This window comes from Eulemur rufifrons, chromosome 14, assembly GCF_041146395.1.
Source record: "Eulemur rufifrons isolate Redbay chromosome 14, OSU_ERuf_1, whole genome shotgun sequence".
NCBI lineage: Eukaryota > Metazoa > Chordata > Mammalia > Primates > Lemuridae > Eulemur > Eulemur rufifrons.
Window position 1 is genome coordinate 12,482,914 of NC_090996.1, and position 16,870 is coordinate 12,499,783.

Genomic DNA, 16,870 nt, shown 5'->3' on the forward strand with positions numbered 1-16,870 from the left:
CATTTGAATATTACATTTGGGAACCAGAGAAGTGACTCACCCCTGTGGGCCCAGTGGACCCAATGAAGGACGTGGGCCAGGATCCAATGTGTTACTTGACCCCCTAGCAATAACAGAGCCCTGAGGTTGCATTAGGTCCCCACTTGTCTGCATTAACTTGGGCTCTGTAACCAAAAGCCTGGACATATCTGAGTAGTCTCCTTTCCCCAATTATCGACTAAGTTAAATGGCCCGAGGTCTCTTTGGAAGATCACTATTATGTACACCATGGCTCTGCCTTCTCCTTTACTGGATGGGTGTTTTGGATCTGAAAACTGGCTCTGGTGGGGGAAACTGGGCAGGTGGTTGTGTTTTTCCACTGGGACCTCAGTCTTCTGCACCACTAGATTTTATATATATAGACATACATCTTTTGATTATGTATGTTGTACTTTTCTTGACTGCCTGTCTATCCTGTCCCAAGTTCTATTAGCCACCTCCATGGAGCCCTGCAGGTCAAGGGCCCTTCTCTGCCACTCTTGACTTGCTTCTGGTAGGTAAGTGCTGCCACCCAGCCTGTCACTCCAGGATCCAGTCATCTCCTTTGCTATTTGGAGAGCCAGGTTCTGTAACAGTATCCTGTTCTTAGCCCTGGCTTACAGATGACAGCCACCACTGGGTGTCACTTTCCCAGCAAAGCTGGTATTGCCCCCATTTCCTACGGTCTCGGCAAAGTGTCTTCCAGGCCTTGTCATGTAATGTAGCAGCTGGCAGCATGTGTTTAAGCATGTCCACTTCCCTGAGCATGTTGCCTTCCTTCACCATCAACCATGCAAGCCATGGCATCGTGACTTCATTTCACGCAGGTTACTTCTTTGCCAAGTACCATCCCTACTGTGAATCAGAATCAGCCCACCTGCACCCCTGACAAAGTGTTAGATCTATATTCTGGGACGGTGCCCCAAATCTACACTCTCCCTTATCCCCTGCCTCCATCCCCTTGATCTAGTCCACTCAGGATCCATCCCCAGGCTTATTTGCAGTTCCTGCTGGTACATATTAGCCTGGTACTGCAGCTCCTTCAATTAATAATTCCACCCCTCCCTTAGGAGGCCTAATATTTCCCCAGTCAGGCCATACTGGGACCTAACTTCAGTGATTGATCTGGTGGCCAGGGGGAGATGGGAGTAGAAATAATGCATTGTCTTGTAGGGGACCGGCCTCATGTGTGGTGTCTGAATAGTCTTCAGGTTGGTGGCACCATCCTCTAACAAGTGGGAGTGGGCCACTTCTCCAGGGTTTGGTGGAGCCTGAAGTTCTACTGACGTTAGATTCTCATCCCTAGTCTCGGGGTCTCACTCCTTGTCAAAAGAGTCCTGACTTTGGTGTTAGAGACTGACTTTGAGAATTCAACCTCCTCTAAAATTCTACCCCTTTTAAGTCTTGAGCCTGTTCCTTAGGACTGTCTGCCCCCTGACTACAGATGACAAGAACAAGTTGCTAAGGAGGATCTCTGGCTTTTATGATTTGCTTTATGTTGGTGACTGATTGCCCAGAGCCCATCACTTTCCCTCTTAAAAGCATCTGTGGCTACCCAATTTTACAGTTCTAATTACTACTTCCCCTGCATCCTCAAATACCAGAGAGTTTGAATTAGCCAACACATCCCCTTCTACCCTAGTCCCCCGAGGTGGGAGCTTGACATGACTGTCCAGCTGTCGCTGTCCCACCTGTTCCCCAGAAAATCCTATCTTTATACTCTGCTTCTTAGGACCATTCCTGGTACCCAGTATCATAAATCAGGCTACCTAGAAGTGGGGCTTGAGAGAGAATTCAGGTGTGTGTGATGTATTGTGTACTGTTGGGAGGAAGGTAATGAGAGGGCAGCAAAAGGAGGTAAGCAAGGATACAGTCTTGGTGGGAGAAGAGGCTCCCCTTCTGCCAAGAATAGTGCCGTGGGAAGGGGCAGCTGTGAGTTATTAGCAGCCAACATTCATAGCGGCTGGGAGGAGATGGATTGGGTATTAACAGTGCGCACTGCAGGCTCCCTGTCTGGAGGTCCTCAGAAATTCTCATTCATCCCTCTTTGACACCTACTGCTCTGTGATCACCCAGGCTAGGGAGTGAGGCACTTGGAATCAGTTGGCTTTTAGCCAACTAAAGATAGTTTTGGTAAAGAAGGGAAGCTGAGTAATTTCTGTAGGTCACACAGCCTGTAAGAACAGAGGCAAAGTGAAATCTTCTCCAAATAGCATCCACTTTGGATTAAGCTCTGGTCTGGGGAAAAACAATTTTGTGGGTCCAGTTTGCTTACTTTCTCAGCCAAAGACCCAGCTGCTTGAAGGCAGGGACTTAATATTCTTTGTAACTTCTCCATTTGTGTTGTCAGTTTGCTAGAGTAAGTGGTGCTGAAAATCTGGAGGAAAGACCTCTATGTTTGCTTTGATGGCATGGAGGAAGGTGGAGCGGGGAAGTGCAATTCCCCTTCCCAGAGCCTGTTCTGAGAACTTCAAGGGATGATTTTTTTAAAAATTCCTTTCCCTACCTAAGTTGCTCAGGTATTCTACAGAGATTTTAGGGTCTGACTGAAGGGGCAGTTTGTCGGGTGTGAAATGGAAAATGAAGTTAGGAGCCAAATTTCTAATGTGATTTCCACAAGAAACATTTTGAAATAACCACAAAGCTCAGATGAATATTGAAGATCTGGCACTTCAGTTCCTTTGCATTCTGATTTAATCATTTGAAAGTCATTTGGAAAAGGCAAGCAAATACTGAGTCCATCCCTGTAGCTGTTCTGTTCTTGCAAATCTCTTAGCAGTGTTGAAAGGGCTGTGAAGGTGAAATTCCATACCCATTCATCAGGAAGAAAGTTGCAGTGTTAATCCTGAAAGTGGGCACTGAATTTTGGAGGTTTGAAATTCACCTTTCCCTTGTTGTTTTCTCAGAGTACTTCAGCATTCTGCTCCAAACATACAACTGAGATATATATCTATATACATAGATATAATCACTTGAGTAATTTCTTTCCATAATTATAGTGAAATAAGTGCTATCATAAAAGATATGTGCAGCTGGGCATGGTGTCCTGTGCCTGTTGTAATTCCAGCTACTTGGGAGGCTGAGGCAGGAGAATCCCTTGAGCTCAAGAGTTTGAGGCCAGCATGGGCAACATAGCTAGACATTCCCAACCCCCGCAAAGATATATGCACCGCATAAGGGGAGTAATACGATTCTGATAGGGGAATCACGGAAGACTGCGTGGAAGAGAAGGCACGGATAGGATTTCTTCAAGTATATAGACGTGGGGTGGGGCATGGTGCTGGAGTTCGTAAGAAAGTCTGTTACGGTTAGAACACATAAAAGAGGAAAGGGAACTTGGGGTTTTCAATGCCAGGCTACGGAGTTTAGGCTTTTCTGCGGGCCAAGGAAGGCTCTGAAGAGGGAAGAGTCACACGATCTGACCCGTGTTTTTGAAAAATCACCCAGGCCACAGTATAGGGTGGACAGGGTGGAAAAGGGCGCATCAGACAGAGATGAGCATCAGACAGAGATGTTGGAATGGGCTTGGTGAGCGAAGAAAAGTTGACTCAGGAGGGTCAGCACCACTGACCCTGGGTAGGTCAGGTGGACCTGACTTGGTGTAAGGGATTAGCTCTGGCGGGGAGGGAGAGAGACAGTGAGAGAGGAAGGCTCTGGTCAGTGCAGAAGAGTGCCCCGTCCTTAAACAAAGCAGGGTCACGGTGGAGGCAGATGAGACGACGAATCAGTTCTGACGAATCAGTTCTCGGTTAGGCCTCGAGGTGGTTAAGTCCAATAAGGAATTGGATGTACGGAGTTGGCACTCAAAGCAAGAGCTGGTCCAGTTGCCCCCAGAAGTCTGTAGAATGCTAGGATTTGAGGTGAAATCTTGACGGGGTGAAGAGGTCTACCTCTTTCCGGAGCCAGGTTTAAAAATCTCCCCTTCTTGTAACAGCGTGCGAGTCTACGGACAGTCCAGGATACTTAAGGGCTGCGTCTGCTAGGCCGAGGGACGCGAGCCGTAGTCCAGAGGGGGAAGCGCACAAGGAAGAGGTTTGCACGGAGCCAGGTCCGTTTTGGGGGGTCGGGGGTTCTAGTCCTGCGGCTCAAGGCGCCCCGGGCCTAGGAGTTCGTGCAGGCCCGCTGGAAGGCCGAGGCGCAGGCCCAGGGTCCGCTAGTCGACGCGCGCCGAGCGACTCCGCTCGCGAAGCGGCCAGCGGAAGGAGCCCTGCCCACGGCCAGCGCCGCGCGCCGCCAGCCAATCAGCGCGCTCCCTGCGCAGGCCGGCCGGCGCTCTGGTGACGCGCAAGGCCGGCCTTCGCCCGCAGCCCTTCGGCGACGGCCCCTCCCGCGCCTGCCCGGCCCGTTAGCTGCGCGCCGCGCCTCTTGTGCGACGGCCCCTGGGCGGCGGCGCGTGCGGGCGCGGCCTTGGCGCGCCCCCTGGCGGCCCGGCGGGGCGCTGCGGGCGCGGCGCTGACCCGGAGGCGGCGGCGGCGGTGCCCGGATGGAGGCACGTCATTGTCCCCCGCCGGGCGGCTGGGCTGTGTGCGGCGGCAGCGGCGGCCGAGGGGGATGGAGCGAGCGCCGAGCCGGGTCAGGTAAGCTCCCGCCTCCTTCCCGCCTGCCGCAGGCTGGCGTGGGGCTCGCGGAGCGTCTAGCTCGCCTCGGCCGCAGCTGGCCCTGGCGACCCTCAGCCAGCGCGGCCCGAGAGGGGCTGGCGCGGCCCCTCGCGCGCCGCCCCCTCCGCAGCCGCGGGCCGCCCGGGACCCCGCCGCGCCGGGGGCAGCGCCGGCACCGCCCGGCCGGGCCAGGCCGCTGGGGAGGGGGCGGTGGCCGCGGCGGTCGGGCGCCAGGAGCACGGGGCGGCGCGGAGAGGCCGGGCCCCCCGGTTGCCATGGACACTGCTCTCCCACCCCCACCCGGCCCCAGCCCGCCCCCTCGGCCCGTGGGCCGGGCGGGCTGGCGGGAGGCTCCAGGGCGGCCTGGCCAGCTCGGGTCGCCTGGGTGGGCGTGTGCTGGCCGCGGACCGTGGAGCCCGGCCCGCCCGCCGCCCCCCGCGTGGCTGCCACCTCCCGCCCCTGAACGCCCCTCGGAGCTCCGGGCTCGCCTCCCCACCCCCACTCCATCCCTAACAGAGAGACAAACTTTCCCACCCCGGGCGCCCCCTCCTCGGCCTGCCCTGGCGGGGCCGAACACCTGGCTCCTCCGCCGAGTGTCCGAGGTGCCCACGCCGGCAGCCCGGGCGGAGCGGCACCCCGAGGGGAGGCTGCGGCGGGCGCGGGGAGAGGAGGAGCCGGGCGGCGCGTCCCCAAAAGCATGTGTGCCTCCGTCACGTTCTTTATCTTCGGGGCAGGAAGAGACAACTTACCTGGAAGGCGGGGGGATCAGTTTCAGATGTTTGAAATGAACATTTGACGGGACAAGTTTTACAATCTAGGACTTTAACCTGTCTGTAATGAATGCAGTTGAGATTACTTTTGTTGAACACCTCTTATATTCACGGTGGCCTTAGGGCTTGCTTGTTAATGGGAAAGCATGTTGGTTATTTAAAATAAATACACTCAAATAATAGTAAAACTGTTTGAAAAGCTGTTTAGTTAAAGGGTCTTTTTCAAGGTAACAACAATATTATAGGTTCTCATACATTTTTTTGTAGAGTCTTAACATTTTTCAAAGAGTTGTAAATTTTAAACAATTCTACTCTTTTTACTGTACTACTCCTTCAATGTGCCTAGGGGGTATGAATAATCAGTTTCACTTAATTTGTTTTTAATTAGGGTCAGTTTCACTTTCTTTTCTATACCATTGATTCAAGTCTACAGTAAGTATTTGGTTTGTAAAGTTTAAGGCTAGTTGTTTTGTTTACTTAAATATTAAAATGAAGGTTGTGTCTTTTTAAAGCTTGGGTGTTTTTCTCTTAAAATGGAAATGCTACAAGAACGTGGATTACATTGTTTATGAAGAAACCGAGTGTAACAGTTTCTTTTAAATGTGTTGATATTGCCTCAGTGTATGTGGAGTACCACAATGTTTAGATAGTGATATTCTTTTAAAAATGAAAAAAGAGTAATGCATTCTAGCATTTGATCATCACAAGGGAGACATGCCACATAAAGGACTGTGAATTTTAAGGCTTTTGGGTACGAGATTGTAGTACGCAAAGGAAACACTTGTGAAGTCTCATTCCTCCACACACATCCAACCTTGATTCATGTTTGTGCTGTTGCTTTTTATTATTTTTTTATTTGGTAGAAAAGGGGGCTGTCTATGTTGTCCAGGCTGGATTTGAACTCCTGGGCTCAAGTGATCTTCTGGAGTATCGGAGACTACAGACACACCTCACTGTGCACTGTTGTTTTTTTTTAAAACATGCTCTTGAAACTTTGTGTATAGCATCAGATGATGTTGGGAGAAATTTGAGCTTTACATTGAATTGTTGCTTAGGAGTCCTGATATTTATAACAGTAATATTTAAAAAGCTTTGCTGAGAGTAAAGAACATATAAGCATATGAATCCTAAGTCCTACACAACATTGTTTGACTTCAAGAAAGGTTATGTCTGTAGCAAATGGAATTGAGTTTGATACTTGATGGCTGAATATACAAATGAAGAATGGATGGTTTGGGTTCATCTTTCCAAAATTATAATGCTGTATGTTTATTGATGACGTGAGTTGTGTTTTCCTTAAATTTTTTTCATTTAAGAGTTTTTTTCCCTTCAGAGAAGTAATTGGAGCAAGTAAAATGGTTTTATTTGGTCATTTGTTAATGATTGTCCTGAAGGGATGTTTATCCTGGGAAAATCAAGGTTTCTGCTATTTAATATTATTGTAAATAAGGCTGGATTAACCTTTTCTTATTACTCTCTTTTGGCTTTCTTCTTCCTTCTTCTCTTCCTCCTCTTTTGTTTTCTTTCCTTTGTCCCCCCCACACTGTTTCATAATTTCTTTTGACTATTAGATGAGAAAAGTATAAACTTTATTTGGATGATACAGCTCAAGCTTTCTTCGTGGATGAGGATCATATATCTGTAATTGATTTAAAATTTTAATTCAGTTTTTTTCTTCGTTCTGTAATATCTCACATCTTTTCTATTTCTACATAAGAATCAAAAAACTTTAAAGCTGTACTTTTTTGGGTGGTAATCTTAATTAAAAATTACCAGCCAGGCGCGGTGGCTCACACCTGTAATCCTAGCACTCTGGGAGGCCAAGGTGGGAGGATCCCTTGAGCTCAGGAGTTTGAGACCAGCCTGAGCAAGATCGAGATGCTGTCTCTACTAAAAATAGAAACATTAGCTGGGTGTCATGATGCAAGCCTGTGGTCCCAGCTACTCGGGAGGCTGAGGCAGGAGGCTCTCTTGAGCCCAGGAGTTTGAGGTTGCAGTGAGCTTTGATCATGCCACTGCACTTTACCTGGGGTGGCAGAGTGAAACTGTATCAAAAAAAAAAAAATTACAAAAAATAAAATTGAAGCTTTTAAAATAACAAACTTATTGTGAGCAGTCAGTGCATGATAATCCTTATTGAAGTGGCAGGTACATGGGTATTTTATTATCCATGCTTCACAGTATGGATAATTACTTGTTTGTACTTTACAGTATATTAAATATTTCTTAAAACAAATTTTAAAGGCTGCTGTTCAGAGTTTTTAAAGAATTAAATGAGATACTGTATAGAAGTCACTCAGTACAAGCTGGTGCTAAAAGCGAATGCTAGTTGCTTCCTGTTTCCAGAATTTGTTCATTCATTTGTTTAACACATGTATGGGAAGCTTTCTCTGTACCAGGTCAGGGGATATAAATAAGAACATGATAGAGCAACAAGTAAAACAGATGTGGCGTAAATGCTGATGGGCTACCATAGACATCAGCCCAAGGGCGCTGTGGGAGCTTTTAGGAGGAGTTCTAAACCAATCTTGGGGGAAGGAGGTTGTCAAGGAAAGTGTCCAGAGGAAGTGAATTCTAAACTAAGAACTGGCAGTGTTAACTGGCTTGAAGGTGCAGGGATGGAAAAGAGTAGGCAAAGAGCATCATGTGCAGAGCCTGGAGAGAGCAGGAACAAGAAACGAATTCAGTCCAGCGAGAACGCAACATGGGGAATGTTCTGAGAGGTTACTAGGTCGGACAGTGCCAAGTCTAGGTGTTGAGATGTTGTGCTGTGGGCAGTCAGCGCACTCCTGAGAGATTTTCTACAGAGTGGCATATCTACATTTGGCTGCTGTTGGGCAATTTCAGAAATATTCCTAAAAGTACTCTGTTGACTAGGTGGCATAGCCAGAAGGAAGCCCAGCTGGCACTGTTCAGCCTGGCTCCTAGTTCCAGTTGCTTCATTTTATAGACCCTGTGGATTCTGTCTGGTCTCTCGTAGGTTCATTGTGAAAATGAAGCAAGTTAATGTATGTTCAGCAACTAACACAATACACAGCACACAGAAAATAGTGGTAGCCCTGAGATTTTAAATTAGGATTCAGAGAGAAAATTAGAATTAAGTACTTTTGTAATATGTATCTGTGTTCAAGTTTGATTTCAGTAATGTTTACAGGTTACATTTAAAAGTAATACATACCATATAAATGAGCCTCTACAGAAAAATGAATTTCAAAGATGAGACTTTCTGTAATTATAATTTTTTTAAAAATGTATTTCCTAAAATGTCATTTTGGACTTTCAGCACAAAATTAAGCCTAGATTTTCTCTTCATGTAGTCAGTCCTTTTCCCTGAGGAAGTACATATGAATTGAAGATTTAGTCAGGTGTCTCGGTGTGTATGTTTCTGGTTTTAAGCAGTCAGAAGGAAAAATAGGTACTTGACAAATAGAGTTGGAAACTAAAGTGTCTGATTATAAGCTGAAATATCAGACTTTTAGGGTAAATGGAATAGAATGAGAAGTTCTAATCAAATACTTCATTGACGATTTTAAAATAAAAATTCTTGATATATTTAGATTAGCATGATGCACAGTGTCCCAAGGAAATTATTACAAAAGTGTTAGAAAATACTGTTGTTTTTATATTTGGGTGATATGTTTGAAAATAATTTAAAATGACTAGAATAATTCTCTAGGATCTGATAGTAGATAAATAATGACTTTTCTTACATTATGAAACAAATGTGTGCTTTCATCTTTTGCAGAGTTGAACAATGACCATAGTTGACAAAGCTTCTGAATCTGCAGACCCATCAACCTGTCAGAATCAGCCTGGCAGTTCTGAGGCAGTCTCACCTGAAGACATGGATGCAAGTTCTGCCAGCTGGGGTGCTGTGTCTTCATTAAATGATGTTTCAAATCACACACTTTCTTTAGGACCAGTACCTGGTGCTGTAGTTTATTCGAATTCATCTGTACCTGATAAGTCAAAGCAGTCACCACAAAAGGATCAAGGTACTATTTTTTAAAGACAGAATCTCTGCCATAAACTCCTGTGTAGATGCTGACAGTGGGTGGGCAGTTTCAGAGAGGGGCCTATTTGGCAAGGCCTGTTGCCACGTGAGTGGCCAGCAGAGTTGCATTACTTGATGAGTTTCATTTTCCTCGGTTACTTGTTCGTGATTAACATGTATCACAACAGGATAGATTATTTTTAGTTGTTAGGATATTAGTAGTTTCTTTTACGCCTAATTTTTTGAAGGATAAACTTTATCTTGGTGTGAATTGAGACAGACAAACATTACATTAACGTGTCAGTTAACCAGCAGTTGTTATAGTTACCTAAGTAGGTAGATGTCTGTCTTTTAAAAATTCAAAAATGGTCTTTTAAAAATGGTTGCCTTTTGACAAATGGGCTCTACCCAGCTTTTTTTTTTTTCTAGTTAAAATTGACTGTAGTAATAAAGCTCTTTGAAAGAGCAGATAATTTAAATGTTATACTTATTAAAATAATATAAATTGGTTACATTTGTTGAAACGCATCCAGATAAATGAGACATTGACACTTTTAGTTGGTACTTCTAAGACTTATGGATTTGAAGACTTCAAGATTTGAAATGCAAACAAAGGTAATAGAATTAGTTCCTACTTGGAATGTTGTTTGACTTAAAATAATTTGATCCTCATATTGTTTTGAGTCCTCTTAGTCAGTTTCATATTGTGATGTGGGAGTGGGTGATGTGGTTTGCTGCAGGTGTTTTTTGAGGGAGAGTTTATATCATGAAACACAACTTAATCAATGTTTCACACAGTGGTTTAAAGTCCTTTGGCTCCTGACCTGCAAGACTTTCCCACAGGACCCTTTTCTCCACTGGCTTCATCGGCCTTTGATCATGTTGCTGGGGCTCCTTTCTCTCTGTGTTGCTTAGGACTAGCTCACATCTCCCTGCTCTGCCCCTTTTTAGAATCCTTGTCCCATTCTCCATGGACTCGTTTCTCTTTTCCTAATTTTGCTCTCCATTCCCCACCAAGCCAAAGCCTATCTTTGCATACTTAAGTAACCATTAATATTTCTATTAAAATAGAGAATCATCTGTAGAGCATCTCATCATTGTGTAGCACTGAGGAACTGGCAAGCCTTTGAAAAATTAGTCTTGCTATTGATGATTTTGAACTTTCCTAAATAATTTGTTTCTTGAGCTTCACCTGAGTCCTGTTAGTATACATAAATCTGTGTATATGTCTTGGAAATAGAGAAAACCTTTTTAGGTCACATATAGTATAGTATATTTACAGGTGTTTATAGTGGCACCTGACAGCCTGAATTCAAAGCCTGTTTCGTTTGTGATAAAATGGGGATGATGTCAGTACCAACCATTAGGATTGAGACTCTGTGACTCCTTGTAAGGGCTCAGTACGTGAGGTGATGGTGAGGAGGATGGTGATAGTGGTGGTACTGAATTAGCATCCATAGCAGATGTTATAGGGACTTGACCTACCCTGAACTTTCTATTGATTGTGGCGTTTATTTTTACAACTGTTTATGAAAAATTTCAAGTAGATATATAAGAGTGTTATTATAGTGAATTCTCATGTAGCTATCAACCAGCTTTGATATTTGCCAACTCATGGCCAATTATACCTCCACCTACTTACCCTCTCCATTATTATTTTAAAGCAAATCTAATACTTCATATTTCATCTATAAATATTTTAGTGTTGTATGTTTAAAAGATTATTTTCTAAAAATTAAAAATGTCTTTATGTTAAAAATGTAGTCAATGTTCATATTTCCCTGGTTGTGATATTTTTTTCAGCAATTGTTTGTTCAAAGCAACATCAAAATGAGATCTACGCTTTGCATTTGGTGGATATGTCTCTTAAGTTTCTTTTAATCTGTAATGTGCTCCCCTTTTTGTCCTTGCAATTTTTTGAAGAAACTAAATCATTTAAAGTTTCTCATATTCTGGATTCTGTCTTTTAAAATGTGTCTTCTCCTCTGTATTTAGCTGGCAGTGAGATTTAGAATCTTGTTCACATTCAGGTTTGAGTGTTGCTATTTATTTAGCTTCAGTAGTATACAAAGCTTTGTTTTTAAAGGATTGTTATTTATTTTTCTAGCCCTAGGTGATGGCATTGCTCCTCCACAGAAGGTTCTTTTCCCATCTGAGAAGATTTGTCTTAAGTGGCAACAAACTCATAGAGTTGGAGCTGGGCTCCAGAATTTGGGCAATACCTGTTTTGCCAATGCAGCATTGCAGTGTTTAACTTACACGCCACCTCTCGCCAATTATATGCTATCACATGAACACTCCAAGACATGTAAGTGTTCTGTGTTATGATATTTTTGTAGTATTGTGGTATGCTAACCTACTTTCATTTTTTTTCTGAAATGAAAGTGAAGAATTAAGCCAAGAATTATATGACTAAGAAGTTATTCTTTTAGAAACTGAGGAGGAAGAATCTTATGGTTTGTATTCAGGTTGCATAAAAGGCATTTTGTACCTAATTTGACCCATGAAGTTATTTAAAAAGAAACATTTTATCAACATTTGTCATTTCTGAACTCTGCTGGTTTTCTCCACTTACGAAAAAAAAGTAAGTGACATAAATGATGCTAACGACTTGGGACAAGCAGGGTTAAGACATCCTACCCTTCCTGCCATTCGTCCTATGTTGGAAGGCTTGATTCATTTATAGGCTTATAAGCCTTAGAGGAGAGGAACCCTCTGCTTGCTGCCTCCAGCCTCCTAGAATTCATGCAGGATTTTCTTACCATTTGAGAGCTCCCTCTTCAAACCACAGGTCAGGAAATCAGTTAAAACTTACTAAAATGTCTTTAATTAAATGGAAACCAATGCAGTGGTTGACTATCAAAATTCAAAATTTAGAACATGGGCTTTTGAGTTTTTGACCTTCTACATATATCATAAATATCCTTCATCTTTTATAAATGGAGGGTCCCTGTTCTTTCATCTAAATTAATTAGATCTAAATTAATCAAATTCATGTGTGTATGTTCTGGTACTATTCATTTTATTAGGATGAAAAACTTGGTTTCTTTTTGAGTAGTTCTTAATGGAGAATTTTAACTGATTCTTTTGAAACTGTTTTTTTTTTTTCCCCCTCAAAGAGCAAAGTAATGCTTTAAAGAATTTGGAAAGTACAGAAAAATTTAAAGAACCCAGAAAAAAAAAAAAATCACCTAGAATCTCACCACCTAGAGATGTTTATTATTATGCCCAGAGGTTTTAAATTAAAGAATGAAAGTTCTGTTTGCCCTCATTTTCTCCCTAAGTCCATAATTCATTTTCCACAGACAGTTTTCCTATCACTTTTGCGTTTAATGAAAGTAGGGTGTGGATGAAAACCCAGCACTGGCCAAGACAGCAAGAGGGAGGACCAAGATATAATTCAGAAGCTCCTGGTGTTACGCTATTGGTAGTTTTCACTTTTTCTCTCTTTTCCCAGCTTTAAGGTACAATTGGTACATAATAAATTATACATATTTAAGTATACAATTTGATGCATTTTGACATTTGTATATACCTGTGAAACTGTCACCACAATTAAAATAATGAACATATTCATCACCCCCAAAAGCTTCCTACTGCCGCTTTGAAATCACCCCTTCTACCTTTTCTCCCATCTCTCATCCCCTCTACCCCAGGCAACCACTATGTTTTCTCTGTTACTAGAGATTAGCTTGGATTTTCTAGAATGCAGCTTATGTGGAATTATACAGTGTATATTCTTATTATTTTGCTTCTTTCATCCAGCATAATTATTTCGGCATTATTCTACTTGCTGCATGTATCAATAGATCATTTTTATTACTGAGTGGTATTCCATTGTATGGACGTATCACAATTTGTTTCTCCATTCACCTATTGATGGATTTTTGTGTTATTTCCCATGTTGGGTCATTACAAATTAGGCTGCAATAAACATTTGCAAGCCAGTCTTTGTTAGGACATGTTTTCATTTCTCTTGGGTAAATGGCTTGGTCCTGTGTTAGGCATGTGCTTAACTTTTTAAGATACTTCTCAACTATTTTCAAAGGGATTTCAGTGTTCTACATTCCCTCCAGCAGTGAATGAAAGTTCCATTTGCTCCATATCCTGACCAATACTTTGGTGTAGTCAGTCTTCAATTTTAGCCATTTTAATAGGTATGTAGTATAGTAGTATGTTTTTGTTTTTGTTTTTAATTTCAGCATATTATGGGGGTACAAAAGTTTAGGTTACGTATATTGCCCTTGCTCCTCCCCAGTAGTATCTTATTGTGGTTTTGATTTTTACTTCCCTAATGAATAATGATGCTAAACATCTTTTCATGTGGTTATTTGTCGTTTGTATATTTGCTTCACTGAAATGCCTATTCAGGTCTTTTGCCCATTTTTTTTCTTTTTTTCTCTAATATTAAAAAAGTTTTCAATATCTTTATTTATTTTATTACTTTTTTAATATTACATTCCAGAGAGAGTGGAATGGGTTAGTGTCCATGAGTGGAAAAAGACCTCTTTTGCCCATTTTAAAACTGGGTAGTTTTCTTATTGTGTTTTGAGAATTCTTTATATATTCTAGATGTAAGTCTTTTATAAAATAGACTCGGACTTGTTTTTTCATTCTCTTCAGTGTCTTTTAAAGATTGTGTTTTTTTTTTTTATTTTGAGAAATTCCATTTCATTGTTATTTTTATCAATTGTGCTTTAGGTGCTGTGTTAAGAAATCTTAACCTAACTGGCAGTCACAAAGATTTTTCCTGTATTTTCTTCTAGAAGTCTTACTGTTGTAGCTTATATATTTGGGTCAGTGATCCATTTTGAGTTCATTTTTGTTTGTGATATGAAGAATAGAAAAGTTCATGTGTTTGCGTATGGATATCCAATTGTTCGAGCATCATTTGTTGAAATGATAATCCGTTTCCACTAAATTATCTTTGCACCTTTGTCAAAAATCATTTGACCATGGCCGGGCGCGATGGCTCACACCTGTAATCCTAGCACTCTGGGAGGCTGAGGTGGGCGGATCATTTGACCTCAGGAGTTCGAGACCAGCCTGAGCAAGAGCGAGACCCTATCTCTACTAAAAATAGAAAGAAATTAGCTGGACAACTAAAAATATATATAGAAAAATTTAGCCGGGCATGATGGCGCATGCCTGTAGTCCCAGCTACTTGGGAGGCTGAGACAGTAGGATTGCTTGAGCCCAGGAGTTTGAGGTTGCTGTGAGCTAGGCTGACGCCACAGCACTCTAGCCTGGGTCAAAAAAAAAAAAATCATTTTACCATATACATATAGATCTATTTCTGGACTCTATTTTGTTATACTGGTCCATTGTTTATCTTGACACCATAACATGGTGTCTTGAATACTATAGATTTACAAGTTTTGAAATCAGTTTAGTCCTCTAACTTTGCTCTTTTTCCAAATTGTTTTGGCCATTCATGGTCGTTTGTATTTCCAAATGAATTTTGGAATCAGTTTGTCAATTTCTACAAAAAAAAGCTTCCTGGGATTTTGATTGGGATTGTGCTGAATCTACAAATCAATTTGATATGAATTGACCCTAAACAATATATATATATTTTTTGAGACAAGAGTCTGTTGCCCTGGCCATGGCTAGAGTACAGTGGCATGATCATCGCTCACTGTGACCTCAAACTATTGGGCTCAAACGATCCTCCTGCCTCAGCTTCTTGAGTAGCTGGGACTCATCTTTTGTATTTTCATGGAGTATAAAATTCTGTGTCAACGTTGCTTTTGTTTTAATACTTGAAAGATGTTACTCCACTGTTTTCTGGCCTTTGTTGCTTCCTACAAGAAGCCTATTGTCAGTTTTACGTTTGTTCCTATATATGTAATATTTTTTATTTCTAGCTGCTTTTAAGATTTTTATCTCTGGTTGTAAGCAGATTGAGTGGTCCTTTGTGTAGTTTTCTTCTTGTTTCTTCTGCTTAGGGTTTGTTGAGGTTCTTGTGCATTTACTATTTCCATCAAATTTGGACAAATTTCAGTAATTTTTTAAAACTTTTATTTTTACACTTACAGTAAAATTAACTTTTTTGGTGAAGGGTTCTCTGAATTTTAATACATGTATAGATTCATATAAACAATCAGTTCAGTCAGGGTACAAAACCATTTCATCACCCTAAAAAACCTCCCTTGTGCTTTCTCTTTGTAGATAATTATTATTTCTTAAAATATTTGTTTTTGTCCCTTCACTTTCAGACTCCAATTATATGTACATTAGGGTCAACTTGAAATTGTCCCACAGCTCACTGACATGCTGTGGTGTTATTTTGAGGTTTTTTTTCTCTTTATGTTTCATTATGGATATCTCCTATTCATAAGGAATATCTTCAAGTTCACCAATCTTTTCTTCTGTGGTGTCTAATCTGTTATTAATGCCACCTGGTGTATTTTTCATCTCATAGATCCTATGGTTCATCTGTAGAAGTAGATTTGGACCTATTTCTATGTCTCTCCTTAAAGTGCTCTTGCATTTTTTGCCTCCTTGAACATATGAATATATTTATGATATCTTTTTTAATAGTCATTGTCTTTTGATTCTATTATCTGTGTTATTTCTGGGTCTGTTTCTGTTTATTTTCTCCTTATTACTGGTATTGCATGTCTTATGCTCTTTGATTGAATGTTAGACATCATGAATTTTATATTGTTTGGTGCTGGAATTTTTTTATTCCCTTAAATATTTTTGAGCTTTATTGTGGGACACAGTTAATTGGAAATAGTTTGATCCTTTCAAGGAGTTTTAAGCTTTATTAAGTAGGTCTGAGCAGCCTTTAGTCCAAGGCAGAGTTTCTCAACCTCAGTACTATTAACGTTTGGGGCTGGGTAATTCTTCGTTATGGGGGGCTGTCTTGTGTTTTGTAGGGTATTTGGTAGCATACCTGGCCTCTACCCACTAGATGCCAGTGGCACCACTTAGCATGAGCTGAGAATGATTTTTTTATTTATTTATTTATTTTGAGACAGAGTCTCGCTCTGTTGCCTGGGCTAGAATGCCCGTGGCATCAGTCTAGCTCACAGCAACCTCAAACTCCTGGGCTTAAGCAATCCTTCTGCCTCAGCCTACCAAGTAGCGGGGACTACAGGCATGTGCCACCATGCCCAGCTAATTTTTCCTACATATATTTTTAGTTGTCCAGCTAATTTCTTTCTATTTTTAGTAGAGACGGGATCTCGCTCTTGCTCAGGCTGGTCTCGAACTCCTGACCTCAAGCGAGATCCTTCCACCTCAGCCTCCCAGAGTGCTAGGATTACAGGCATGAGCCACTGTGCCCAGCCTATATTTTTAAAAAGTTGTTTAAAAAAAAAAAAAGAAAAGAATACGAGAAAAAAGAAAAAGAATAGTGACCACCGTCTGTGGCCAACAATGCCAGATTATTTACAAAGCCAGATTATTTACACAGAGATTTCTAACCTCTGCTATGGGAGACATTCTTTTTCTATTTGAGACAAATGGTAGTATGAGGAAAA

The 16,870-nt window shown here is 42.0% G+C and overlaps 1 protein-coding gene across 2 annotated transcripts in view; it reads left to right on the forward strand.

The window, feature by feature from the left end:
* The first annotated feature begins 4,553 nt into the window (after window positions 1–4,553).
* Window positions 4,554–16,870, forward strand: part of USP42 (ubiquitin specific peptidase 42) — a 34,656-nt gene continuing 22,339 nt past the window's right edge. For both annotated transcript variants that reach the window (XM_069485796.1, XM_069485795.1), the window contains exons 1-3: window positions 4,554–4,595; window positions 9,132–9,381; window positions 11,488–11,688. In XM_069485796.1, coding sequence (XP_069341897.1) covers window positions 9,141–9,381; window positions 11,488–11,688 — 442 coding nt within the window. In that variant the 5' untranslated portion in view covers window positions 4,554–4,595; window positions 9,132–9,140. The remainder of the gene's footprint in view (window positions 4,596–9,131; window positions 9,382–11,487; window positions 11,689–16,870) is intronic.